The sequence below is a fragment of the Plectrocnemia conspersa genome, unplaced genomic scaffold, assembly GCF_051122295.1.
Source record: "Plectrocnemia conspersa isolate PC_06_02 unplaced genomic scaffold, ASM5112229v1 ptg000001l, whole genome shotgun sequence".
NCBI lineage: Eukaryota > Metazoa > Arthropoda > Insecta > Trichoptera > Polycentropodidae > Plectrocnemia > Plectrocnemia conspersa.
The window spans coordinates 15022319-15050310 of NW_028277165.1; the positions used below are offsets into that span (position 1 = coordinate 15022319).

General features: G+C 29.1%; 1 protein-coding gene and 1 long non-coding RNA gene across 10 annotated transcripts in view; one reads left to right on the forward strand and one right to left on the reverse strand.

The window, feature by feature from the left end:
- Window positions 1–744: 744 nt before the first annotated feature.
- sqa (spaghetti-squash activator) overlaps window positions 745–27992 on the reverse strand; it is a 31754-nt gene continuing 4506 nt past the window's right edge. Inside the window, exons 1-9 of one of the 7 annotated variants that reach the window (XM_088184126.1) lie at window positions 19020–19163; window positions 15704–15863; window positions 13257–13300; window positions 9200–9290; window positions 8759–8962; window positions 7118–7259; window positions 6855–7054; window positions 6549–6701; window positions 745–3304 (exon numbers count right to left, since the gene is read on the reverse strand). In XM_088184126.1, the coding sequence (XP_088040252.1) occupies window positions 3112–3304; window positions 6549–6701; window positions 6855–7054; window positions 7118–7259; window positions 8759–8962; window positions 9200–9290; window positions 13257–13300; window positions 15704–15747 (1071 nt within the window). In that variant the 5' untranslated portion in view covers window positions 15748–15863; window positions 19020–19163 and the 3' untranslated portion in view covers window positions 745–3111. The other 6 variants (XM_088184135.1, XM_088184094.1, XM_088184109.1 and 3 more) reach the window with 6 other exon arrangements.
- Window positions 16018–27440, forward strand: LOC148238966 (uncharacterized). 3 transcript variants are annotated; one of them, XR_015809280.1, is made up of 4 exons: window positions 16018–16354; window positions 18967–19140; window positions 19741–20611; window positions 21733–22687. It is a non-coding gene; the product is annotated as an uncharacterized LOC148238966 (long non-coding RNA). The 3 variants fall into 3 exon arrangements; XR_015809279.1 differs by lacking the exons at window positions 16018–16354; window positions 21733–22687 and adding an exon at window positions 24584–27440 and having other exon boundaries at window positions 19001–19140; window positions 19741–20008; XR_015809281.1 differs by lacking the exons at window positions 16018–16354; window positions 21733–22687 and adding an exon at window positions 24584–27440 and having other exon boundaries at window positions 19001–19140; window positions 19741–19977.

Consider the following 27992-nt stretch of genomic DNA (forward strand, 5'->3'; position numbering starts at 1 on the left):
CGTTTAATTTAATTCTAAGATTAATAAAAAAATATACCAAAATTCATTACGTTCTTTTTCAATAAATATTTTTATCATCAACAAAAGTTATTAAACCATATTCGAGTCTTTTAATATGTTTAGTTCTTAAATTGTTGAATGTTATATTTTTATTATTTTTCTCATATTTATAATAATAACAGCATATGTTGTATACATATTTGTTTGTATATACCATTTTCAATTTAGTTTTTTATATTAGCAATATAATATAGAAACAATTAAAAAATATGTTTTTTGACAATTATTGTTGTTTTATTTAATTTTATCAACAAAAAACTAAATCACTAATTGGGTCACTCTTATAATCATTTACTTTTTAGTATGAATTCATACATTCAAATTACTTACGGTTTATTTGTATGTCCTACTATGATTTACTTTCTACTGGTGATTTTGTTACGAGTGTTGTATAAATTACATCTTAACTTTTACTAAGAATTAAGTCTTCAGTTGTCGTTTCTCTTTTTATTTATACGTGAAATTGTTGTGAATGTACATATGTAAGCAAAGAAGTCGTCGGAAAGATCAGGACGAGGATGTTGTAGCAACTGTGACGATTTTGCTAAAAAGCAAGTTTATTTTTTAATTTAAAAATTTATATGTGAATTGTTAAGTGAAAATACTAATTAAATTTTTAAAATTAAAAATGTATTTTTTATCGCTCACCTGGATGTCGTCTGTAATAATAATAATAAGCAATAATCATATTTTTATACTTTATTAATATTCATACATAAGTGACAAATAAATAACAAATCTGCTATTAAAATACTATATTTTTGATATTTGCACTAAATATTTCAATGCTCGTATCTCAATTTGATGTTAAATTGAAATGTTTATCGTAAACATACAAAATTGAGATTGAATATATTTATTTTATAAAATAAGTAAATTATTTATATTGTCGTTAATATGTTAATACCTCAAATGTTACATTATAATCGAAAATGTATTTTATTTTGTATTATATTAGACCGCTTACTAAAATTTTCAATGCGCTTTATAACTCTCACAAAATACATTACCGGAATAGCTCTTGTGTGTATTTAAAGAAAATGTTTTTTATAAATTGAGGCAAACAAAACCATTACAATATAAAATGAATTGTTTTAAATGTACAAATGGAAACCATAAACCACCCCTAAAGTTTATATTAAACTGAAGCCATATAAATATTCTTCAAATTAGAATTTATTAATTATAAAAAATCAAGGAATAAAGGTTTGTTTTCAGAAAACTTGAAAAGTCACAATAGGATCAATGGAGTATTTGTGTTGGTTTTAAGCATTCAAATGAAACCAAAAATATCTACAATGCTCATTGAGGATAAAAAGAATCCGAGAGAAATGCTAAAAAAGAATAGCTTTCAATGTCTGAATGGACTTTAATGGAGTCCTTAAGTCCTTAGCCTTTAAGTGCTTGTATACAATGATATTAAAAGTCCACATTTTCACAATAAATTGTATTAATTATGGTAAGATATACTTTTATCGATTATCTTAAATCAACGGGTCAATTTTTCATCACCTATTGAATGACAATGAGTAATTTTAGGAGAATTTCGCGCAACACAAAATGATAACTTTTGAATTAAAAGCAATAATAATTGGTCAAAAGTTTTGAATTGTATTGGTACATCTATTAAATTTATTTTATCAATACAGTTCAATCTAAGGCTCGTGTAAAATCAAAATTTACATCTAAATTGTGTTATTTGTATTTAAAAAAAATTACAGTGATTTAATTACATCTTAAACTTCGGTCGACGACGGGTTATAACAACTAATGTGGATCAAATTAAATTTATGGGTTTGCCACGCTGAAAAAAAAATGTGTATACAAAAAGACACTGATCTCTATCCAAGGGAAAAATAGTCATACTATTTTCTTCATAATAGTACAGACATTTATTTCATAGATGGCGGCACAAATGGGTGAGTACTACAGAACCCGTTGTTAAACATCGGAGATCATAAAAGGTAAATTTTCTCTATCCTGTAGATTACCATCAACAAAGTACTAATTGACTCGTCGGATAAGTATTAAAAGTATTCCAAATAATTTTAAAACAGCTGTTTATTTCAAATGGATGCTATAAAATATGCATGAATTTTTGTCAATACATTTAGAAAACTACATTAACATCCAATAGTTATTTTTCGAAAAAGGACAATAATCTGAATGGTACATTATAAAATCTTTATTTAAAATAAAAGCTAATTTTCTTATAAAATAATGATATCAGATCGAATTTTTCATTAATTGAAGAGATCCACTAATTTTACATCAGACTAGTAGATAAAAAAATAACATTTATAGTAGAAGTCTTTATAATAAGTCGTAGCTTCCAATCTCTGATGAAAAATATAAAGACATAAAATGGTTTAAGTCATTATTGAAAAATACCATTATACATTTTTCGACGCTATTATAGTTTTAATTTATATAAATTTGAATGGCAATGAAGGTTTCCATTTATAATTTAAATCGTGTTTTCAAGATATTTGTAAAATATCAGTAGTTTCTCTCAATTTTTGTTCTTAAAAAGTATTTTGATTTTGTAACATCTGAATTTAGAACAGATTGATGTTGATATGTATACTGTTTGATTAACCTAATGTTATAAAAAGTGAGTATTTAACATAGACTTTAATTTAAAACCTTTGGCATTAAAAAGCACAACCAACCTTTAATAAATAGTGTTAAAAATAAATACCCTGGGTTGTAAATATTTTAATGTTATCTTGTACTAACGAATTCTATGAATATTTAACTATTCAGATTCCGTTTTTTTATTAACAAAAAAAATCAAAACATACATTAATTAGAACCATTGATGTATTGTCTCTATATATAAAGTTTAAAATCAATTTAGAAACATGGAAATGTATCTTTGAAGAACAATAGTATAGTTTTATTTTTTATAATTTATATTTCAATTGCCATGTGTTGATCAGATTCATCTTAAAGGATCGCTTTTAGTTTTTAATTAATAAATAATGCTAAACAATCTATTCCATTGACTAGAAATGGAATGGTACGTTTTTAAACGTTACATTAGTGCTTTCAACAGTCAGGCCAAATCGTTGCCATCTTAGCGCCCATTCTTTTCAGAGCGATGATTGCCGCTACGGCTTTGGCCCATCTCCTTTTGATCACATAGCGTTTCAACTTCGCTTTTGTCACCACCAGTTCAGTGCCCATTGCTGAATCGATGAGCCATTTGTGCGTCAAAGCGCCTTTGGCCGTCAACCGTTGTCTGTAAAAAACACACATCAGTAGCATGCCGTCGATTGATTTGTACCACCGAGAAGAAAATTAAAAGAAGAACATTCTTTGGATGGGCGTCATCTCTCTGAAGATATCTTAAGAGCAATTAAATAAAACAGCGATGTTAATAAATTAACGTTTATTATTTTTTATACATACACATTATACACAATTGTGTGACTAGTAGCTTATCATATTTATTATATTCTAATATTATTAATGGAATACGATAGTAACATTTCAATGGTACAATGTCATTTATGTCATGATACAATTTACTTAATAACATGTAATATTTTGTATCAATGTGAGGTTTTCTTTTAAGTATAAATATATTAAACGGTTATTACATACTTTTATGAATTATTTTTAGAATAATTGTTTTTAAAAATATTAATTTGATTTGAATAATTAATTTATATAAATATTTTATTAAAATATGAACAATGATTTTTCAGTCTCAAGGTCATTATTTTTTAATTAATTTACTGAGCTGATAAATATACAATACATAACTGTTAGTATTACTTAATATTTATATCGTATTAAGACAATTTTGAGATCTTATTATAAAATTAGTATTTATGTATGAGTATATACAAATATGAATGTTTTATTTAAACTGTATTGAATGTATTGTATACTGTTAAGATTTTCTTATAGTTTTTCTTTAATTTGCCACTTTTGCACTGACTTTTATAACTATTCTATTCGTTTCACTGTGTTATTACGAAATACATGGCCTGTTTTATCACTCCGCTGAAGTGGTTACAGATATGATATCAAAAACGATAATCATCGGATAAAATTACGATAAGAGTATACCTAAAAGTATATATGTAACCGAATTACAATAAAAATATTTTCTTATACAATTTTATATTGTATTCAATCATTACCATGAAAGTATTGTTTAATAAAATAATAATTATATTATACAAATAGTATAGATGAAATCTAACATCTATATTAAATATCAGATATTTTATTTTATAACAGTTGAAATTTAAAGTCCAGTAAAGCTAGTCTCAATCACTGAAATTGCTATTATGTATTGCTCCACAAAAGAAATGGTGTTTTTCACTTTTCAATATCTAGTATATAAGATTCATTTTTAACCCGCTATACATGTTCATATTACTCTATTCTTCATTGATATTTTAATATTTTCTGAATCTTATATTAAGATTGAAGACAATCGGAATTCACTACACCTAATATAATAATTATTGTATAACTCGATTTCATAAATGAAGTGAACAAATAGGCACAATATAGTTAAAAAAATAAAAGATAGTTATAAAAAACCCTTGGTCCCATTAATTTGCATTGCAAAAGTACTATCTGCGACAATGTTGAAATCCTGTTATACACTTAAAAACGTTTCTGTGTAATACAAATATACACCCATATGCTTCATTCATCATTTGAACCCACAGGATGATATGATCTCTTTATTCTTCTTCCCGGCCGAATGAACCGAAGATTGTCTTTTGAAGAACGTGTTGACAGAATTCATCGTTTTTGTGCCTAGTGATTCGGCCTCCGACCATTCCATCGATACCGACTTATGCCTTCCGGTATGAAGATTAGGTGCAGTGTTCTGACTGTCTCCCCACTCGTCCAGCAAGTGCAGAAGCAAGTCTTTAGTGTTATTGGCGTTATTTTTAATCTGACCGTTTGAGTCCACTTTCTTATAAAAATGTTGAGTTCTCACTTTAGCTTCTTCTTCACAAACATCTTGAGATGTTTCTTGAGACTTTGCGAACTTGTCTATCTTATCGCGCCTTCTATTGAACTCTATTCCGAAGATAGACTTCTTCTTCTCCACGGGAGACAATGGAACATCTCTACTTGTATGCGACATCTTATTCTTCCGCTTGACCCAAGGCAGATTAGAAAATATGCTTGATTCGCCGCTCTTCTCTTCCGATTCGATGCTCTTAACCTTTGATTTTATAGAGTTGGTGATAGATTCTTTCCTTGTCACCTTATGTTCTGAAACTCCGTTGCTCTTAATGGTGATAGTTTCAGTTTTAGTAGTTTTGGTCGTTGCAATGCCGTTCGAAACGGTACTAGTTATTTCGTTGGTAAGCATTGACCTATCTACATTATTATTGACTAAATCTGTGTTCATAGTTGATAAGTAGTATAGATGATCTGATAACTTCTTAATTTCTTCGGCCAAGTTGACTCTGCGACACACGTCTGCTTTTTTGTTTACGAAACAAGAAGAGTCTGATGCTCTCCGTTCTAAGCCGTGGAATCCGTGGAAGACATTTTTTTCTTGATTCAATACATTTTGGTCATTGTCTATCAGACTGCTCAACGAAGCACAAGGAGAAGGCGAACATCCTCCTATCGATTGTTGGGAAGATATCCTTTCAAGACCGTTGCATTGAACCATAGAAGCACACGGTGTAATCTCGTGATTCGTAACGTCGAACAAGTAAGGAGAATTTGGATGTTCGCTCCATCTTTCGACGAATAACCTCAGGTTGTCTTTGGCAACGTCCAGCTCTTCGGGTTCCACGCCGTTTGATACTAAAGGCTCTGGATCTTTCTTGACTTCTTGAACCGGCGGACGCTTTTGCAGCCATTTATGAGCGACACATTCTTGAGCTGTCATTCTGCTCCTGTATCACAAAGACAAAGACCCATAGTTTATTCTCAAGATATAATCAAAAATATGTACATAAAGATACAAATAGCCAGATATGTGTCAAAAATGTAAATATCAATTTCTTGCCATACAAATTTGACATAGTTCTGAATATGCAAATATAATTCACACAACATATATACAATTAATACAAATATAAAGCACTAAAGTTGTAAATCACAATATGTATTAAATACAAATCACACTTGACTATGAATTAACTTGGGTCTTCGTCGTTTATGGATATAGCAGCGATACTTCCAAGTAATTATACATAATATATGTGAAAAATTATTCATACAAGGGTATAAAACAATTAGTATGGTATTTTGAAGTATTTGTAAGTATTAAGATTTAGTTAGTTGATTTTAAGGCTTGGAATGGACTGTAGCTAACCGGAACGAATCTCCAAGTACTACAAATATTTTACTAAACGTTCCGGTTCGTTAGGTTCTTCATTTCAAATGAAACGTTTTTGATTCAATGAATCAGAGAGACGCACATCCAAAGTGATGAAATGAATGATACTAAATTAATTGCTATTTTTATAATAAAATAAACTTTCACTCACTGTTTATCCTTGACTAGCAGCTTTTTGATAAAGTCCTTCGCTTCTTCTGATATCTCATTGAAAGCCTCATCATCAAAATCATATTTTGCTATAGTAACATTAGCCATGGTCTGAACGTCAGTTTCTCCCATGAAAGGCGAAAGTCCAGATAATCTGAAATAATATTATTAAATTATATACAACTAAATAATCCACAATATATTAAAATAATAAAGTAGCGAACGCGCTGGCTATGGCGCAATATGTTTTGATTGTGTGAGTTGTATTGACACATAAATATTAATTAAGTACAATAATTCAACTCACAATACATAGCATATGACTCCTATTGACCACATGTCTGTGCCGAAACTGATTTGATCGAAGTTTACAACTTCAGGTGCCACAAATTCAGGAGTTCCAAATAGAACTTGAAGCTTTTTGGAAGGATCAAATTTTCGTGCTAAACCAAAGTCAATGATTTTTATTCTATTGCCAGCTTTTGTAAGGCATAATATATTTTCAGGCTGAAATTAGAAAAAAGTACGATAATAAACGTACATATTTCTTATGAAAATTGAACATCTTACCTTCATGTCTAAGTGTAAAATATTTTGCTGATGCACAAACTCAATTCCTTCACAAATTTGCCTCATAAAAACCGTGCAAGCTTTTTCAGTCAATATGAAATCATCATCTATTACTCTCTCGAACAATTCCCCGCCTGTAATTCTGGAAAATAAAAAATAGGCAAATTAAAACATATTGTCAAAATGCTGCAATAAGTGATAATCGAATAAAGCATATAAAACCAACTTTGACCAATAGAAGAGCGCAAAAATATAAATCATAAGTCAAAAATCGACTTCAAGAGCGTTGCAGTGCAACGGCGCCGACACGATTTTTGACTTCTGATAAGTGATAATTGTTTTTGCGTCCTCCATTGACCAAAATACGATTTAAATACACGTTGACTATTTTGATATTTTTAAAACAGCAAGATGCGACGTCTGTCTGTACTTCTTAACCTAAGATGAGTTGGCTTAGTTTGTATTTTGAACTTGACCTAATAAAAGTTTTAAATACAAACTAAGCTAGTAAAATTAATTTTAGAACTTTCATTAGATTAGGTCTGGGTTTGAACAGCAAATAGACGTTTCGCAACTATCAAATTGAGTTTCATTTTAGAGCAGCATATAAGTTCACTAGCTCCTAGAAATATATATTTACTCGTGAAAATGTATCTGGACTTCACTAGTGAAAATATAACTAAAAAATATACATTCACTGTAACATTTATTTATCATTTATGCATGTTAATAAATAATAATAAGTATGTAAACGTATATATTACTATGTATAGATAAGTTGAAATCATATAATTTTACTAGCACCTACCAGATAAATTATATTTTCACTAGTAAAAATATATATCTACTGGTGAAAATGTATTCCAATATGATTTCACCGATATGACATATTTTTTAAAAATATTTTCAGGATGGATTCAAGAAAAAGATTGAGGGACAACCCGATAACTTCTGGCTTAGAATCAGGAACATAATTTGAGCGTTTTTTTTTTTAGTGAGGGGGGGGGGGTAAAATTGGCCAGTCAGTGATTGTTTTTCTTGATATGTTGATTTGATTAGAATTCATAGTATTATAACTAAGAATGAGCTACCGTTTATTCAGCTAAGATATACATGCATATAATTCTCTCAATTCAAATGAATTACTCCAGATCAAGGTGATTAAAGACATACCAAAACTTCTATGGTTGAGAAGAGGCATTAAACACATTTGTGTTGAAACAAAAAATACATTGTTTATGATCAAGCATTGAATGATGGTATTACTAGGAAAAAGTTTGTATCATAAACTATTCTTTGAAATGAATAAGTAGTAAAGAACAGCTATAGAATCATCGCTTAGACTAATTTAGCATAGATTTTTTTCAAATAAATTATTAGTTATGTCACAAAAGTTTATTTAGACGTACAGTATTTATTATATTTAGCGCTTTTAAGTAGCACTACAATAATAAATCAAATCTATGGATTAAGAGGGGCAAAGAAATCAAATATGGCGATTAAAAGAGGATGTTCTGCTAAAAGGAAAAACTATCATTTAAAAAATTGACTGTTAAAGTATCATAATTCAGTCTCGTGTAAAATATAATTTAAATTTAAATAAAGAGAATATTATTTTTAATAGTTAACAATTTTACTTACAATTCTAGCACAACACACATAATCTTCCCGCTATCATAAGCATCATATAATTGTATAAGTCTTGGATGCTGTAACTGTCTCATAACGTCTACTTCTCGTTCTACATTTCTTCTTTCCTCTCGCCTGGACACTCCGACGAACTTAGCTGCCAGCTCTAAACCAGTTTCCTTTTCTTTACAGTGATACACTGTACCAAATTTCCCTCTAAAATAACAGAAAATAGAATGACTCACATGATTACGCAATTAGCAACATTGCAAGACTATTTTATTAATATTTCGTCCTTCAACGTTAATAACATAAAATTTTGGGAACACGTTACAAAAGAAATATTGAATCATTGCCAAACGACGTTGTTGACAACAACATTATTTTCTATTCTTCATTATATTGTTAATTATCATTTTCATATTACTGATAAGGCAATTGGATGAATTATACCTGCCAATTTCCGAAAGCAATTCATAGTAGTCTTCAGGGTCTTGCCCTCGCTTGATGACTACATCTCTCTGCGGAAACGAAGGCTCCAATTCTGGAATAAATAATAAATACATAAAATGTTGCTGTTAATTTTTCAAAAACTCACTGTCAAATGTTAGCATTTGGCATATTTTGAGCGAAACAAAAAAATCAATCCTTTTTTATACATATCTTTTGGCGTGCAAGCTTTTATGAGAATTGTTATTCCAAAATGCTTTGTTTTTATCTCTCCAACTCTAAGTTTAGGAGTAATAAAATGGCTATAAAAATAACTCAAATTGTTTATGATAAAAATGCTCACGAAACATTGATCATAAATTCTTATGTATACAATACATTTATATTTTTATATTTATTTACGTATGTTATAAATTGTGGTTTCTATAGTTCCATTACCAAGGATCCAAAAAATATTTATTGTAAATATAAAACGAAAATCGAGCAAAATATATATAAAATGATGCACAATTTTTACACCTCAGACTTACTAAAATTTTAAGCCTAATAAAAATATTATTGTTTATATTAAAAAATCATTTAATTGGTCAGTGCAATAATAAAATACGATTTCTTTATTATCATATAAAATGCCATAATTATTTATCCACCTTCGAAGCGAAAACATAATAAATATACAATTATATTTAAACAGTGAAAATCGTTTAATATGAAATTTGAAACCATAAAGTTAAATTTTTTTTAGATTAAACTATTGTTATAGTTACAGTATTATCTCAATAGTTAAGATAACAAGTTTAAACAATTTTAGCATTATTTTCGTAATAAGAGTATTTTACACAATAATTGATGATCACCTGATTTTATCGAAAAAATCATGTAAAAAGCAAGTTATTATCTTTTAAAATCTTTTTATCTACAAATAATATTATCTCTGTTGATTCATTTTACCGCTACTATAATATTTATATTTTGTCGAATTTTAGTAACAAAATACTCAATGAGCCGTTTTCTATTTTATGTTAGAAAAAAAAAAATAGTATTTTGTCAAATTATTATTGTAGTAAATGTATCATATTTTTTATCAAATGGTTAATTATGATTACTTATTTTAAAGATGTAGGTTATGATGTTTTGAAAATGTTAATGAAATCACTTGATTGATTGTTAATTTTAGGTTCGACTTGACGAAGGTAGAACAATTTATATGAAGGCAATTCTTTCTATATTATATAGTGAAGATGTCTCGAGTAATGCAGATTAATGATTTACATTTATAAAATAAATATTATATTATTTTATAATAAATTACTGTTAATTTTTTTTTTTTTTTCCTATCTTACATGCTTTTTTAAAAAAAAAACGTATTTTAAATGTATGCGTGCATGTATATATTCAATAATGTTAAGCTTGAACGGTAAATATGTAAATAAATATTAAAAAAAAAGTATTTTCAGAAAAACAGCCAATTTAAAAAAAATGAGGAACAATCAATGTCCAAGTTGATTTTTATTTTCTATCTTTTTTGCGCGTATTATTTAATTTCTAATATAAATTTATGATTTAATGTTTATATATAAAACGAATTAAATAAAGTATTTCCTTGTAATCAAAGAAAAAAATAGTTTTTACTTTCTCCTGTTAAAAACGATTTTTGTGGCAATGGTTGTTCTTCAAATAAGGTCTTCAATTACTATTTTGATTATTACCACACTGAAACTTTTATTTCAACAACTGTCATTTAATTGAAAGAAAACTACGTATTTATTCGAAAAGCAGTGATAAATTATATGATATTTTTTAATAATACAATTTAAATAATTTAAAGAAAATGGTGCTTAAGAAGATTCTACATTAATCTGATATAGAAAGCATAATTTAAATCAATCCTTGCGAAATTACCATTTAAACAAAATGTAAATGAGAACACCCAGAATTAGAAATTGCCAGACTTTTGTAAAGGTAAACAAAGACGTTTACGATACCTTCAAGAAGGTAATGCAGCTTCGTTCAAAACATAAACATTAGGCAGTATTGTCACTAATTTAATACTGTATTGTTTTTATTCAAACGTGTGCTTAAGAATTGATAAGACATTGTTATGCTCAATACAAATACTGTTGCACTCGTTCATTCGCTTAAAAGGATCATAAATGAACCACCAGATCCCCGTGGATTATCTAACTGTAAAGATATTTTGTATTAAATAGAGGTATGTACACAAGAGTGTTAGTCGTATGTTTCACTCTTCAATCTTTGATTATTCTTTCATAAAAATTATTTGTAGTATAATTCATAGCTTTTATATGCAGTATTTTTGAGTCCAGAAGTGATTACAATTATTAAATGTATATATAAACGATAGACCAGTAGTATAAGTCAGTGACTAATACCTAAAAGACCTTTGGTTCGAATCCTAAATAGACCCTAGCGTTTTTAAATTACTATTGTGTCTAAGAAAGGAGCATTAATGATTATTATATCATTTAAATTCCGATCGACCATCACAAATTAGGCTTTCCTAGATTTTTCTAATCTCGCTGATGAATATCGAGATTAATAATTAAAATAAAAGCATATTGACATCTATTGATTGTAAGATGTAATAATATTTTATAAATTATAAAATATATATCACTGATTTATAGACTTTGTTTTCAGTAGTGAGACACTACTTGCTTAGTAGTTTCTGAATGTGTTGATCCCGTTGTAACGTATAAGGCTAACGCCTGTCATGTTGCAACGGAAGATTTACGATAAATAAATAAAATAAGACTATTTGTTCTTCTAATATTTTTTTATATATATGTATAAGTATCTATTATTTTAATATATTATTAAACATTCCGCAGACTCATCTCAGACAAAGTGTCAACGTCCGAGTCCTTGCCGTTCTTATCTATTTTTACTTACACCACATTCCGTATATACCGTGTCCGAAATAAACACCATGATGCAACTCGCTATTGACCTTCACTAACCGTGGATTATATCAATTTTATCCGGATCTCTCGACATTGTGAAAATATCAGCGTTGTGCTTTTTATGTTTTTTTCTCTGTCGAATCGCACATTCACAAGGCAAGGGTACATGCGATCTATTTTGATATTTTATTTTAAATGAATATATTATTTGGTCTGTCTACCGGGCGACAAGGTTTGCGGCTTCTGGCCGACTTCCAGCTGGCACTGAAAGTTCTATTGAACGCAAAAAATGCATACTTCCCCAATGGACGAAAGTGCGAATAAAATGCGACTCTTGTAAACACGAAAGCGTGTTGGGAAATGACTCGGACACGAACGTAATCCTTCCGAGGCATTCATTCATCTAAAAGAGGTGAAATTTATCAGGGTTTTCCAAGCTTTTGAAACAAGCTCCAATTCACTACCTGGGAAAAGTTATGTACTGTTAAATTTATTATGTTCTATTTTTTTCTATGCTTAAAAAAAAACTATACCAGACTATGAATTTAGTAAAACTATTATATATTATCAATATAGTAACTTTAAAATTAGAAGTATTATTTTAGTGATATTAAAAGTACTCGCAGCTTGAGGAGTGATGAGTCTCTATTTAATTAATGAACAGAAAAATACATATACGTCTAGGCTTTTATATATATTATATATCAGGGGTAGCTAAGACTTCTACTGAGGTCACCCGCCAGGAATCAGAAATAAATATGGCCTCACAATATTATTAAATATATATTGATCTTAAGAACGTTTTAGACGCTTGAGAAATATCCAGAAATAAGATATTGTTGTTTTATGCTAAATAAAGATATTGCTATTTTATGTTTGATAAATAACTAGATTAAAAAATATTATAGATTTTAATTTGACTCACTTAAGTTATACATGGCTATCGCTATGCTATATGTGCACCATAATCTTATGATACAAGATAAAAAAATTGCAAAATGCTAGTTTTATTATATGTTAAAAAATAGTTAAGAGTAAATGGAATTGATTGTATATTCAACTATTTAACATGCGTTAGTATTATACTGTTAATACACATATGATACAATTTTTTCACTGAGTGAAAGGTTGCTCACCTCCAACAGGATCCTCTTCGTCGACTCGTATCATATTGGAGGCTCTGTAAAGAAACAAATAAAAACAATTAATATTTTCTTCATTTATTGAATGATTGATTTTGATGACAGAAGAGAAAGAATGACGTGTCCAAACGAAGGTGCAAAAGCGTATTTGTCGATTTGACATCTAGTCATTGAGTCATTGCAAGAGTGCCAACGCCACGACGATCATTTATGATTGTCTGCCAAACAGGAATTGCTTCAACTGACTATTCCTATCGATCAACCTTGACCCTAAGAAATTCACGACAATGACTCTGAAACGCGCATGAAACTTTTTTTCATTTTAATATAGAATGTAGGTTTTTTTATTTTTTTGACCAAAGGACACAAATTTGGTGGTTCACTTCAATTTATAAGAATACACTAACATTATTACTAAGATCTTATAGATTTATTTGGATTTTTTGTATCTTAAACCAATGAATTAAAGATTATACGATAGAAGTTTATTCGAATATAAAATAATACTGAATCTAACTATTCCATAACACAATAATAACTATTTCAGACTTTGTTGTATATTCAGAAGTATATATCTGCAAGAAAGCAAATGTCACTGTGCAAGTATCACTATTCAGGTTTAAATAAATTAGAAAATCAAGTCACACAATTAAAATTCGCTATATTGATGAAATTGTGGCTGATTCAGAATTGCACCATTTATCATAACAGATGATTATATCAAAAATTTTGTAATGAACAATTTGTTTGGATTTATAAGACTATTATTTTTTTATAATTTTATAATTAGCTGTCAAAAGAGCAAATAATATTTTTGCCCAAAAAACTAGCAGTTACTAGGTATTTAGTGTGTCAAATAAAAATACTTTCAATGTCCAGTTGTTTTACTACTTCTGATTTTTATTTTTATACGTTTAAATTTAAACTAAACACTAGTCCTCTTCCCACTACCACTAGAAATACGAGCTTTATTTATTGAAAATTACTTACTAACATAGGCCCAGTTGACATACAAATGAAGAGCGTCAACATGAAATTTACGTTATTTTTCGCACAGTTACGAAAGCCGCGCATCGATCGACTTAAAATAGCATTGGGGAATTAATAAAAATCGAAATCCGAGACATATTTGTCGCCAAGATTAGCGGCAAAGAGAGAAATTTTCAATGTGGGACGTAAATCATTTACTTTTTTCTTCTCTTGTCTCACTTCGGCAAAAGTATACATAATACACAATAAGGAGTATTTATATTATTATACTACGCCTGGGACGTGTGTAGGTGTTTTGGAGGGCAATTAAATTTCATTTACTTTTATTTCTTGTTATTAAATCGTCCGATTTTATGAGCGAATCTTCAAACAAAACAAGTCGTTAATAAGCTATATAAACACGAGAAAATAAAATAAACACTCAAATAAAACAAAACAAAATCATACGAACATCCATCACTGGAGATTAACAGATTTAAACGGTCCATATTTTTATAAGTACATATACTTGAAATATGGCTTTATTATGTTATATTAAAATTTGACCGACTTTGTTCTATTTACGTTAATGTCACGAACCCAGACTCGGTCATTTGCCGTCTGCCCTAAATATATCATGTTTAGAAATAGATATTTTATATAATGAAAGTGAGTTATAATGATTACACCGATGTTTGCAGCATTACAAAAAGAATTAATTTTTATATGTATGTATATATCTGGAGTGTATTGTAGATATGTATGTTCATAATTTAAAATAATCTGATTATAATGTAATCTTCATTTATTCAACATATGTGTGGGAGATATTAAAAAAATAAAAAATCTTAAGTCCACAAGCAACTAATCTACCTCAGTTCTGTATTGTGCTATACTTTTGAATTGCGGGCCTAATATTTCAAATTTTCGTGATTACTCATCACACGATGTCGATAGCACAGTATGACTCGCGGGTATTGGAATACACGCTTATGATTTTATTAATATTGAGCGTGAAGGTAAATCATTTATTACATATTAAAACCATGCTTTTTAGTTGTAGGGTCCGCCGTGAACGAGTTAAAAGCGTAATAAATCAAATAGTTATTAGTCTTTATGATTTGCTGCGCATTTACATTTGTTATGCTGATGTATATAACGGTCGGAGATTCGGACGGATTAGATAAATGCAATCCCAAATGTACCATAAACAATGGCTTTCGGTGTCTTTGCAAAATTTATCTTATCGACAAGCCGATGGAATGCGCTACCTAGAATTACAAGTTCCCCATAACATTGTTGCCGAATATCCAGCTGTTCAATATATGTACAACGCAAAAGTGTTCTAATAAGAAAAAATGGCATAAAGTTACAAATATATAAGTATTTGTGTTTTTACATTCAACAATAAAGATAAAAAATATTTTTTTAATATTATTTTAGCTAGGGGATTTTTTAATACTGAAACTCACCGTTCAACGGAGCCTTTTTTCTTTGATCCACAAACAGGACTCATGCTCGAATAGTTGCAAACAACGTATATTTAATTCACATGATCTTCTACTCGAACAACCGGTGCAAATTTCACTCAGCGATAAAATGATTTCCGCTCGTCGATTAACTCGTTATAATCTAAGAAATTTGAGATTATCAAGCGGATTGCTTTACATGCTAGTTATCATTGATTATTAAACATTCAATGCATTCATAGAATTTCCGAATTCATTTCCTCCGTATCATTGACAAAGAAAATGATATTATCACCATTGTCATTGTAAGCTATAAACAAAGGATATAATTTTGATGATTTCATTGCTTGGCGAAGTACAATTTATTTAATTGTGATAATTGTTAATGGTCGATTGTTAATATGTTATGGCCACATTTGTCAAAATGAATACATTATACGTGTGCATTGCAGCTGGCAGCGCCAGCAGAACAAATATTTTTGTTTTACTGGCATGCCAGCTCCCCCTTCCACCACATTACCGTACTAGCGTAAGGTGAGTGGCGCTTTTTCGCAATAATAATTCTATCAGTTGCTGGTACTGTAAATGGTAAGGCGCTAGTGGATTGGAATGCCAGTCAACTTCCAACTGGCAGCGTGTAAATCAGCCCTTATTGTATGTACCCTATTTCCCATAATAGCCAACTTATCAGATATTTTTATCAACAAATATAAGAACATTGTCAGATGAATGAATGAAAAATTATGACTTGGAGAAGTATGCACGTATTTTCGCGCGTCGTGTACAAAAATACAATTTTATGGACGTCTTGTCTATCGCGTCGATTTTTATTTATGGCCGCGTTCCAAATGTGTGCAAAAATGCGCGTCGAATAATGTTAATTTGCTACGAATTTTCCTAAAAAATCCAATATATCATAGCCGTTTCTCATAATTCAAAATGAAGAGCGGCAACATCACAGTGAATCTGTCAAAAAATGCAAAATGGAGTCCATCGTTCATAAAAATCACAACACTAACTTTTGCGACCATGACTCGTTTTAAAATTTTTGATAAATCGATAAAATTAAATTAATGTTCGTATATTTTGGCGCATCGAGTTAATTGGTGTTGTAGCTATTTATGGTAATGCGAACGCATTAGGAACGGCTGCCCAAATAGTGCAACGTCGAATTAGAACGACAATAATTGGCATTCTCGTGGCAACGGAATATAATACGTGCACGTAATAGGTTTTTGAACAAGTCAATAATTATATTGTAATTGATATGAATTAATATTTTATAGCAGTTTGTCATGGGCGTATTTCATAGTGTTATGTGCAATCGTAATGTGATATAAATGACGCATAACTACATCATTTTTGTCTATGTACTTATTTGTTGTTCATATTTTCGAATTTAGCAATTGCTTAAATGCTATCAATAAAAAACACATTATATAAAATGTGTATGAAAAGTAGGAAAATAATATTATAAGGCAAACATTTATATGCCTATAAATAATTTTTAATACTGTGTATTTAATATCTAATGATTTGGATTTACTCTCTCCACTACAATTAAATTTGAGTATTTATTTAAGATATCTATTATAAAACTCAAAAACTTTGAGCATTAGCTAAAAAAATATTCGGTAACATTTTTTTTAATCACAATTACCAACTGTTGAATTGAAAAAGGCAAATTCTCAAATATTATATATCTCAGTTTGTTCTAAAAATTAACATTAAAAGGAAATCATATAAAATGTAATTATAAATCAAAAATCACTTTTTTTCATATTTATTATAATTTCGTAATAAAACACGTATTTAAAGTTATTATTTTTTTCATATTCTTTATTTATATTCGGTTATTTTGAATTTAGTTTAGAAGTGTATTTTTACGGTCTAAACTCAATTGTATACAGATCACATGTTCGTAGATCACAAAAAGCGAGAAAATATTATGAGTCAAATATCAGAATAATTGTTATGTGCTGTCAAAAAAACCTCGAATGATAATTTATAAATGGAATATAAAAAAATCTACTACGAAGCCAAATTTTACTAATTATCTAAAATTATCGCACTCTTAAATGAAATACTACAAATCGATAGTTATTGGAATTGGAATGATTTCAATGATTATCTGTAATCGATTGATTTCTAATATACATATAATATAGTATAATGCATGAAGTCAGTTGCGAATAAAATAATGTATAAAGCTTGGCTTTATGTATTCAAAAATAATTTTAAAATTTTTATTGATGTCTAAATTTATGTATATATTTGTGGAATTTTAAACGGTCTAGTTCATAGATTTCTTTATATTATGTATATAATACAATATTAATATTTGAAGATTCTAGTTTATAAAACACAATAATAATATTTGAAGACTTTCGGCAAGAACATGTTAACTGCCATATAAATAGATATTTGTTAATTTATCTGTATTTTTTATAACTGATTATACAAATACAAAGTTCTGTGGTAAAAATATATGAATAAATTTAATTATATATTTATATCTTTAATGTTCACTTTTTTATTTTTGTCAATAAAAATGTAGTTAATTCTAAAACAATGGTAGTAAACGACCTTAGCAATATTTCTTATTTAAAATATCATATTTATTAGAAAAAGCTAACTATATTTTTATATATGTTTTAGTGAATTCAGGGTTAAGAACCACACTAGACGATCCCATCGCGAATATGCCGCCCCCAAGCAAGTGCCGATCGGGGCGGGCCACCCCCCCCCCCCCCCCATAGCTACGCCACTGCTCATAGTATAATTTATATATATATATAAATATAATTTATATGAAAAATACAGTTCATTAATTCTTGACTTCAAGCCTTCACTTATTATATTATTTTTTATGATAATAACTATTGGAAACTTTCAATTAATCAAAAATACTTATATATTTTCTGTAAATTTACACTAATTATCAATCTTTCAGTGTACTTTGAAATATACTTATTTAAGTTTGATTTATGATATAACATCCGACATTTATTTTATGTAATAATATATTTTCATATTTGTTTAAATATTCTTTCCCAGTTCTTTGATTAATCAAATATATACTCCTAGATTGATCAATTAATGATAATGATATAAAGATAGAGTTTCTTAATAAAAAAATCATTATTATTTTAATGTAGCAATAACATATTCGCACATAATTTTCACTTCACAATAAACACTGTCCACTCAATCACTTTTAATTTTCAATGTGTTTTCACTGATTTTTACTGAAATTCCCTATATAGATCGCCAGACACAATCTTTAATCGACGCCTCCTCATCATCGACTGATCGATACCCGTTTGTCATGGCGGTCATACTCGCGGCCGTTTTGGGACGACTTCCCCTGCCATAATGGGACGACTTCCGGCCGAAAGCACCGGAGACGGCAATGCGCGGACACCGACTGAAACGGAAAGGTCGCCAAAGTTTTTCTTTTCGACCGACAACAACGCTCAATAAATTATTACTAAAAAGCGAAGATAATAAGTGCCCGAGGGGCGTCAAAATAGATCGCTTGGAAAGATCTAATTAAATTTTCGCGGTCGACCCGATTAACGTCACGCGAAATATGCGACGAATTCTCACATGTAAAGTCGGTCGACGTTGAAAGAGATCGTCAACAATTTTATTTGATGAGAATGTAGCGGTATTTTCTTTACTTATTATTAACTCGCGCCTACATATTGAAGTTTACCAGATTTCGGTGATAATTTTTTTTAGTTAAATATATATTTTATCTGATACATTGAGTTATCTTAGGGTCGAAAATATGTGTGAATGCCATTTGAGTGCAAATGTTAAGAAAATATGAATGACTTAGAAGAAAATACTTTCACATATGAAGTACATCCCATGTGACGAGTAATAACAACAAATTAAGATATTTCTTATAAACTGCTATTTTTCTTAATGAGTTTTAATTGGTCACGCATTGAGATTGTTGTAAGCACGGGGCGTGTAAACATGCCGAATAATATATGTGTCAAATAAGTACAGAAATTTCACTTCCATTCCAGATTCGTCGAGGAGTCGAGTGAAAGCAGGATCGTTGATCTCTTCCCTTTCTCATAAATCTCTTCTCACTTCGCCTTCGACATGGAATGCACGATATTTCGACGCCAAACTTGGAACCAGCGAAGCTTACGCCATATCGACTCAGGCGATACCTTCTACGTCACTTCTTCTTCAATCGTCAGATCTAGTTCAGCTAAGCAGTTACCTTGAATCGCCAAGAATTTGATCCGAACATCCAGGTGATTTAAAGATTTATTACGTAACGCCACGGTACGAACAACACATATTTATATAATAGTATCTATATATTTCACAAATTGTAAGAATGTATTAAAAGAAATATTGGCTGGCCCTGAATTATGTGACTAATTTTTCAACAACGCGGTTATTTTAAATTTTTTTTTTTTTATAAAATTGGCATCAAACATAGCATTAGTGGCAGATCATAAAAAATAAAATTTGATTGTGTTATAATAACTAAATTTTGTTGTTTTATATTCTGCTATGTTTTTCTAAAACATTTAAAAGAATATGTTTTTGCCATTTTTAATTAAGAATAATATAATAATATATTATATCTTTGCATGTATATTGTGTTATTATAACAAACAGATCGTGTCAGAATTAGCACGTTTCGGTTTCTTAATTACATCAGATTTCTTTTACGTTACACTTAGTTGATTTAGCAACGAAATTAAATTTCACAAATCAATTAATGTACAAAACTAGATCACCCATAGCATCCTATAGGAAATAAATTAATAGGTATTGAACCCTCAATAGAAGGAAATTTACTCTATATACAGTTTTGTATGTTCATAAGCTTTAGCATCTTCAAGTTTCTGCTTTTTATAGTTGTAGATTGTGTCCAGTGTAGAGTCTCCAATTCGAGTAATCGAGTACTCGATACTCGAGTATTTTTGTCTATTTTTCAAGTACTTGATAATCGAGTATTTTGAAAATTACTCGATTAATACTCAAAATTAAAAAATTTTGAAATATTTCAGAAACAAAAATAACTTTAACTCGGTCCGGTAAAGGTTAACGTCTGGCTTTTATTTGGCGTTTATGCCCGAAGTCCCCAGCTAGAGCGGTTACTATCAGGTATAATTTTTTCATAGTTCCATAGTTGCATAGTTCCGGTCGTCGGCTATGTTAGTGGGTACGACGGAGAAATTTCTTTTGTGTTTTCTGTTCGACAGTCCCGACTTATCTAATTTATGGCAATGAACAATATGAAATATCAACAAAATTTTTTTTTAGGTTTTATGACTATGCAGTTGTAGCGTAAAGTGTTGTAAATTGTTTATACTGATCCCTCAGCTTAAAATATAAATCAAAACAATTGTGTGTTTTAAAGACATTTAAAGTAAAGTCAGTTCTTTGCGAACCGTTTAACTCTAGAGTGAAAGGGATTCACCCAAATTCATCTTCGAAGGATATAGATTTAAATTCTTCGCATTAATCAGAAGGTGTAGAATATTGTATATTGTTAAGAAAAAAAATCTATTCAAGAAGAATTACAAAATGCTATTTTGTCAATAGTCGAAGGAAATAAGAGAAAAGCAGAGAAGGGAATGAAAGAAGAGAACATAAAAAGAGAGTTCAAAAAATTTTATATCTATAAAAAGCGAACAGATATAAATTAGAAGCCTTATCCAACGCGTTAATGACAATAAGACCAACATCAACAGCAACGGAAAGGGTTTTTTCCATAACGGAAATAATAAAACCAAAGGTTAGCAGTAATATTAAATTCGAGACACTTTTTGCATTATTGTTTATAAAAAGTATGTTCGTGAAGCTAAAATAATTGTAAAAATTAACATACTAATTATTTTATTTATTTATTTATATGTGCACGAATTTGAATAATAGCTATTTTGGTACATTTGGTAAATACTCGAAAGTACTCGAGTACTCGAGTATTTTAAAATTTTAATATTCGATACTCGAGTAGTTGATGGTTCGAGTAATTGGAGACTCTAGTCCAGTGTTGATGCTATTCCCTCTTTTTATAAAGACTCTTGAAGTAGTAGAGAGCTGTCATAGAGCATAGTTGGCCATATTTATTTATTTATTTCCTGCGGGCGATTTGCTACTGAAATTATTGATGTATATAATGTTGCTTCATACCAATATGATTAATAAATCTTATTCTAGTTTATGTGACGATTCAATTCCAATGCTTTATAATTTTTTTATAAACCATTATTTTGTTTAGACAAAAGTTTTATCGCGAGATAGATTTATATCATACTAAAATGTGAACGATCCCAAATAGTTTCGCGGTCGAATGGTCGATCGCAATCAATGCATTGGCCACCCATGTTGTCGAGGTTCCCATACTGTGTTCAGTTGACTTCTCAATGAAGCCATGAAGCTTTTCCAATCCTAAAAATCTCTTCTACTTCTAACAACACGGTCAAATTATTTAATCTATTCTAATATCCTTGGCTTAAGTATGTATACTTTTTAATTATGCGCCTAATATATTGATTAAAATGTGCAACGTGACAATATGAATATTGTGGTAAAAATAAACCATTAATGAATATTTTAACATTGTAAGTGTGTAGGAACGTATTATAAAAAAAATAATGATTCATTTGAGGCGGAACTATCAATTATTCTATGCATAATATAATAATAAATGCATAAATCGATCCGCCTATTCTCGGAGTTATGACAAATTTTATTAGCTATTAATCGCTTTATTGCTATCCAATATACAAAGTGATTGTATGTAAATATGTCGAGAATTAGCTGTCAAAATATATTATTACTAAGTTAAACCAGTAAACAGTATCATGTTTCAAATGTTATCAATTAAATATCTATGCATTATTTGTAATTATTTATTAATATCATAAATATATTCAATGAAATATAATATGTAAAAATCATTTTTATTTTATATGATACTTAAATCGGTGATCAGTCCTGAATTTCTTATGGACCTTAGTGTTTATTTAATTTCTATCGAGAATTATAATTCTTATCGATTATCACAGATTTGGTTTTCTTAGATTTCTCTAATTTCACGAATAAATATCGTGAATTAAAATTAAATTGTATATTGTGACATATTGATTGTAAGCTGTAATCATAGTTTATATAATATAATAATTAATAAAATACAAGTCACTGATCTACAGACAGATTTTCAGTCTGGTGTCTCACTAACTACTTAGTCATTGATTGTGTTTACTTTGTTGTAACGCATTAAGCTAACGCCTGTCATGTTGCAGTGGAATATTTGCAATAAATAATAAACATGCATTATACGCCTTTTAAAGCATATTAATAATATATATTCAATAATATTGCAATATCTTTAATGAAAAAATAAATTATGTATTTATTATAAATAATGCATAGATTTTCAGAACATTTTATATGTACATATATATATATACAAATTAAAAAGTATAAATGTATGATGAGCAATAACTCCCATAATTACTTTCTCACCAAATTTACGACTAATGACTTGGCAAAATAAAGAAAAATTATATTTCAATCGTTCTTAACTTTCTCTGATTTTTTCTATGCCGATTATGAGCACTGAAAAGAAAATTAAAAAAAATTATACCGAAAGCGTGGGTAAATACGAATCTAAACTTGTCTACAAATGATTCGTTATGGTTAATGATTATAACAATATGACATTCATAATATTTACATGACTAAGCTGACTTAATACAACTTTCCAAAAATCCATATATTGAGCAATTATTTACTAAAATTTATATAGAACCATATATACTCGTATGGTTATCAAATCAAATTAAATTAAATAAAAAATAAAATATCTTAAAACTTGTTTAAGACTGAAACATTTAAAACAGTAATCAAGCTTAATATGAGTAAGCGACTAAAATTGTCACAATATATCATTTTTAGGATACCCATAAACATAACGGTGTGTTCAAGATTGATTTTCATTAAATTTTGATTAGTAATAAAACATAAGCAAAACCTGACAGTCATTTTATACAAACGTGGGTTGAACATAGCATCGGTGCAAATGAAAGTTTTTATGCGCTGTACATAATTAGAAAACGCGTGAAAGGATCAGATTATTGATTAAAAAACAACAAGATAATCTGTTTACAACGATTATGTTTTTTTTTCAATTTTATGCCTTACATGATAAGCTTTCCAAAAGCATCCAAACAATGACACCCACCTGTATCATAAATAAACCGATCCAATATTTGTAGAACATCTTTTATTTTTAATAAAACTAATTATATTCTGTTGCGAATCTATTCTATTCTTGCTTGTTTCTTTATTTTATTAACCTTGTATATTTTTTATATGTCGCAATAACATATTATGGATGTTGTTTGAAACCATATACGTGCGCTGTTTGATGCAGCTCGCAAAAATATTGCATTCTTTGCAAAATTTCCTTATCTTTTTATGGTATTTTGATTTTTTTTATGATTCAACAAAGTGTCGTGCAGGATTTTAATGCTTTTATTTCGTGTTTGCTTTGTCATTTCACGAAAACGAGAGTCATCATTTTTATTTTCACAAACATCGCTTGTTGACCTTTCATTAAGCGTCCAAATCTTTTAAAAATTGTTGTTTACATTGTGTGTTATTTTCTCTCAGAAATAAATATTTAGAATTAAAACATTTTAATAAAATCTATACAATTTTAAGAATTTTTTCTAAATAAATATAAAAATTTAAGATGGTTTCAGATTTTAATCATCAGATAATAGGACTAGTAATGTATACATAAAGTAGTACTAAAATACGTATTTTAATATATATATATATATATTTGCTGTTAAATTTATTAAATATTTCTTTAATGGTTTTTAATTTTAGCGCGGTAACAACAGCGAAAGACAAAAACGCGCCATCAAAAGCGCGCGGTTAAAACCGCGAATGGACAAAAGAGTGTTGGATAAAACCGCACAACTTATTTCCAACACAACGATGATGAGCGTTAACACCTTGAATGGACTATACATGCTTGTAAGGGACCGGAGTGCAAATCGTTTGCGGTATTAAAGGCAGAAGAGTTGTAGGTATGACATAATCTTGGAGTAGATATTGTAACCTGTGGAAATGGGTATGAATTTATATAGGTTCTTGCGAAACCATTTATATCTGTCCTGCGAGCAGCTTTGAGGAATTGCGAAATATTGACCTATATATGTATGTTTGTATTTAAACAGGGTGGCTATCCACAAATGCGTATATTATCTGGTTTCTACGCGGTTTTTTAAGACGAATAAATGAAGTTTTTGTATTGAGCTTGTTAATACCATAGAATCTATTAACCATGCATTTCAATTAGTACAATTATATTGTATAGTGGTGACAAATAGTTTGACCACAAGTCTTTGGAAGGATCTTGTAAGCGTCCATTGTTTACGTTTTCGAAGCTCTATGGTGATTTTTGACTCTGGGTGTTCTCTTATGGCGATTTATTTAGATGGTTGATTTATTACAGTTTTTTAATGATGATTATGTACGATTCAAATACAGTACTTAAACTTTAGACAATAAGTATAATTGATCGTTCACATTATTTTTTGGCAGTTTAGGTTAAAATTAAGCTACATATTCGTCAAGGCTAGATCGTAGTATAAATATAGTAACTTAAAGTTTTCTATTACAAACAATTATGATGGTTACTAAACGATTTTACCATCCCTGAAAAGTAAATTAAAATTAAGTTTTAACGTGTTTCGCAAATAGTCAAGAATTCACAGAAAATGCAAAAAAATGACATATGGTAACTCTAGCGTGAAATAATACTATACATACTATCATTAACGTTATATTTTTATCTTGATTGTGGTAGATTAGAATTATTATTAATTAACCTCAACATATCTTACAGTATGCTTAAATTATTACTGCTCTTCATTTATTTATTTTTATTTTAGTTCATAACTTTGGCATATAATTATATAATTAAAACTAAATAATACATTATTTTAATAATAAACATAACTTTATAACCCACTGTTTGAAAACTACGCATCACGTGTTCGAATTATATTCGGTATCAATCAATTGCGAACGTGATCGGCTATTATGTAGTCATAAAATTAGTATAGCAGAAGGACGTGGATCGCATTCAAGTATTTTAGTTCGACTGCATTCGACCGAACCTATTTTCTTCCAATATCTCAAATAAAATAGATTATGCTGATGATGGACATATAATTTATTTCGCAAGCGGATCGGCCATTTTGAATGCATCCGCGATGATTCACAATCGTTTCGTTTGTATATAAATTGTACATTTGCTCAGCGAAAATATGTATGTATTTTAGCACACGCACGCGGTTAAGTTGATTGCTTTTCAGAGGATAAAAAATAACAATAGGCTTTAATTTTGCGTAATTGTTTCCTTTTTGAGAAAGTTGTTGAAAGGAACCGATTCATTTCCCGGCAAAGCGTGCCGATTCTTCCGAAGGCGGAATATTAATTTCAGCTGAATTTGACAATAAAATCGTCATGTAAATTATACAGTGACTCAAAAGAAAGTAAAATAATGATTAATACAATAAAAATCAAGTATTATTTAAATACATTTATTCTTTATGCGCCTCTCTATTGTGTTGTGCAATACATTTCTTCGAAGAAGGTAATAGCTATTGTTTATTATTTATTATACAGCATAGTATTCTAAATAAAATATAAACAAATATTTCGCCATCTAAGCATATATGTATATGGAGCAATACAAATATGATTCGAACCAAACATTAGTCACGCGTGAATATTTATATTTAATTAATAAATGTTTTAAAAGTCACATCTGATCAATATAATAAACGTCTAGATCAATGTTTCACACATAAAGTCATTCGCGATTTATGTAATAAATATGCTATTAATGATTTTTATTTTTTGTTCAAAGATTTCTATACTCCGATTATTTTATGAATGTAGTACTAGCTTATTACTATTTTTAGAACTTAAAACTATTTTTATAGCAACTCTATAGCCGTAAGTGTAAATTGGTACGTTGAGTAAAAAATACTTAATCATTCTGATAAATCAGAAAATCACAAAAAATAAGAGTATAGCACCGTAGATAATCATACATTATTCCATGTTAAAAAGCAGCATTTCAACAAAGATGTTGTATTTTACAAAGAGGCGAGATCACCCAGAAATAGAAATCATTACAGACTGTCGAAGGCATTAATAAATTATTTTTTTCTGAGGCCCTTGTGAAAGCGATGCAGCTTAAGTTAAAATAATTGCGGTCAATATTTCGATATCGCTTGTCATGTCCGATCAATATAATTGTTTTCATTCAAACGCGCGGTCAAGAAATTATATGGCATTGTAATGCTTACAACCAAGAATATAGTCCTTATTCATTTACGTAAAGGGACCGTAAAGCCACCAGGTAATACTCAATTATAGTGCCACTATGTAAAAATATAAAGGCACGTAGTAATAAGGTCTATTTGGTCGAAATAAACCGATTTACCACTAGTCGACATCAAACATATAAAAGGGTTCGCAAGAATTCGTGGACTTTATATATACTCACTTCGAACAGCGTTCGAAGCTAGTATTTTAAAGCATTCTACTTTAAAATACTAACTCGACGAACTTCTATACTACTACGATTCATCCAGAATTTAATGCATTCAACTCCGACGCCCGACACTGAGACCTGAGCAATAAAAATATTTACATGACAGATCCACCAAGTGTTTCATTGCCTGACAAAGTTACATTAAATCGATCCTAAAACCAGAAAATACCATTTTATTCATAATAGTGTATTGATAGTTGATATACAGTCTCATTTTAAAGAATTCAACAATTTATTTAGGACACGACTAATATTATTTTACCCAATGATATATGTATTACGAATAAATTATATTTACCATTGGCAATATTATAGAAAAAATTATTTAATCTCAGTTGTCTTTTCAACTGGTATGATATTATACTTAATGCTAGTGTACAGTAGTTTCTTTATTAATGCATCATTAATTCAGTATTATACCACATAAAAATTGCCTATACTGGGATATGAATACATTATTTTCAATTACTAATAATTATACTGTAAGCATATAAATTGTGGATGTTATGTAATAATAATAATAATAATAAATAAACCGTGTTTTATACAGTGTAAAACACTGAATTGTCATTTGTCGTATTTAAGTAACATTTTGTTTGAAATAGAAAAGAATGGCTTAGAATTTGGCTAGCATTCAAAAAAAAATTTTTTTCTAATATACAT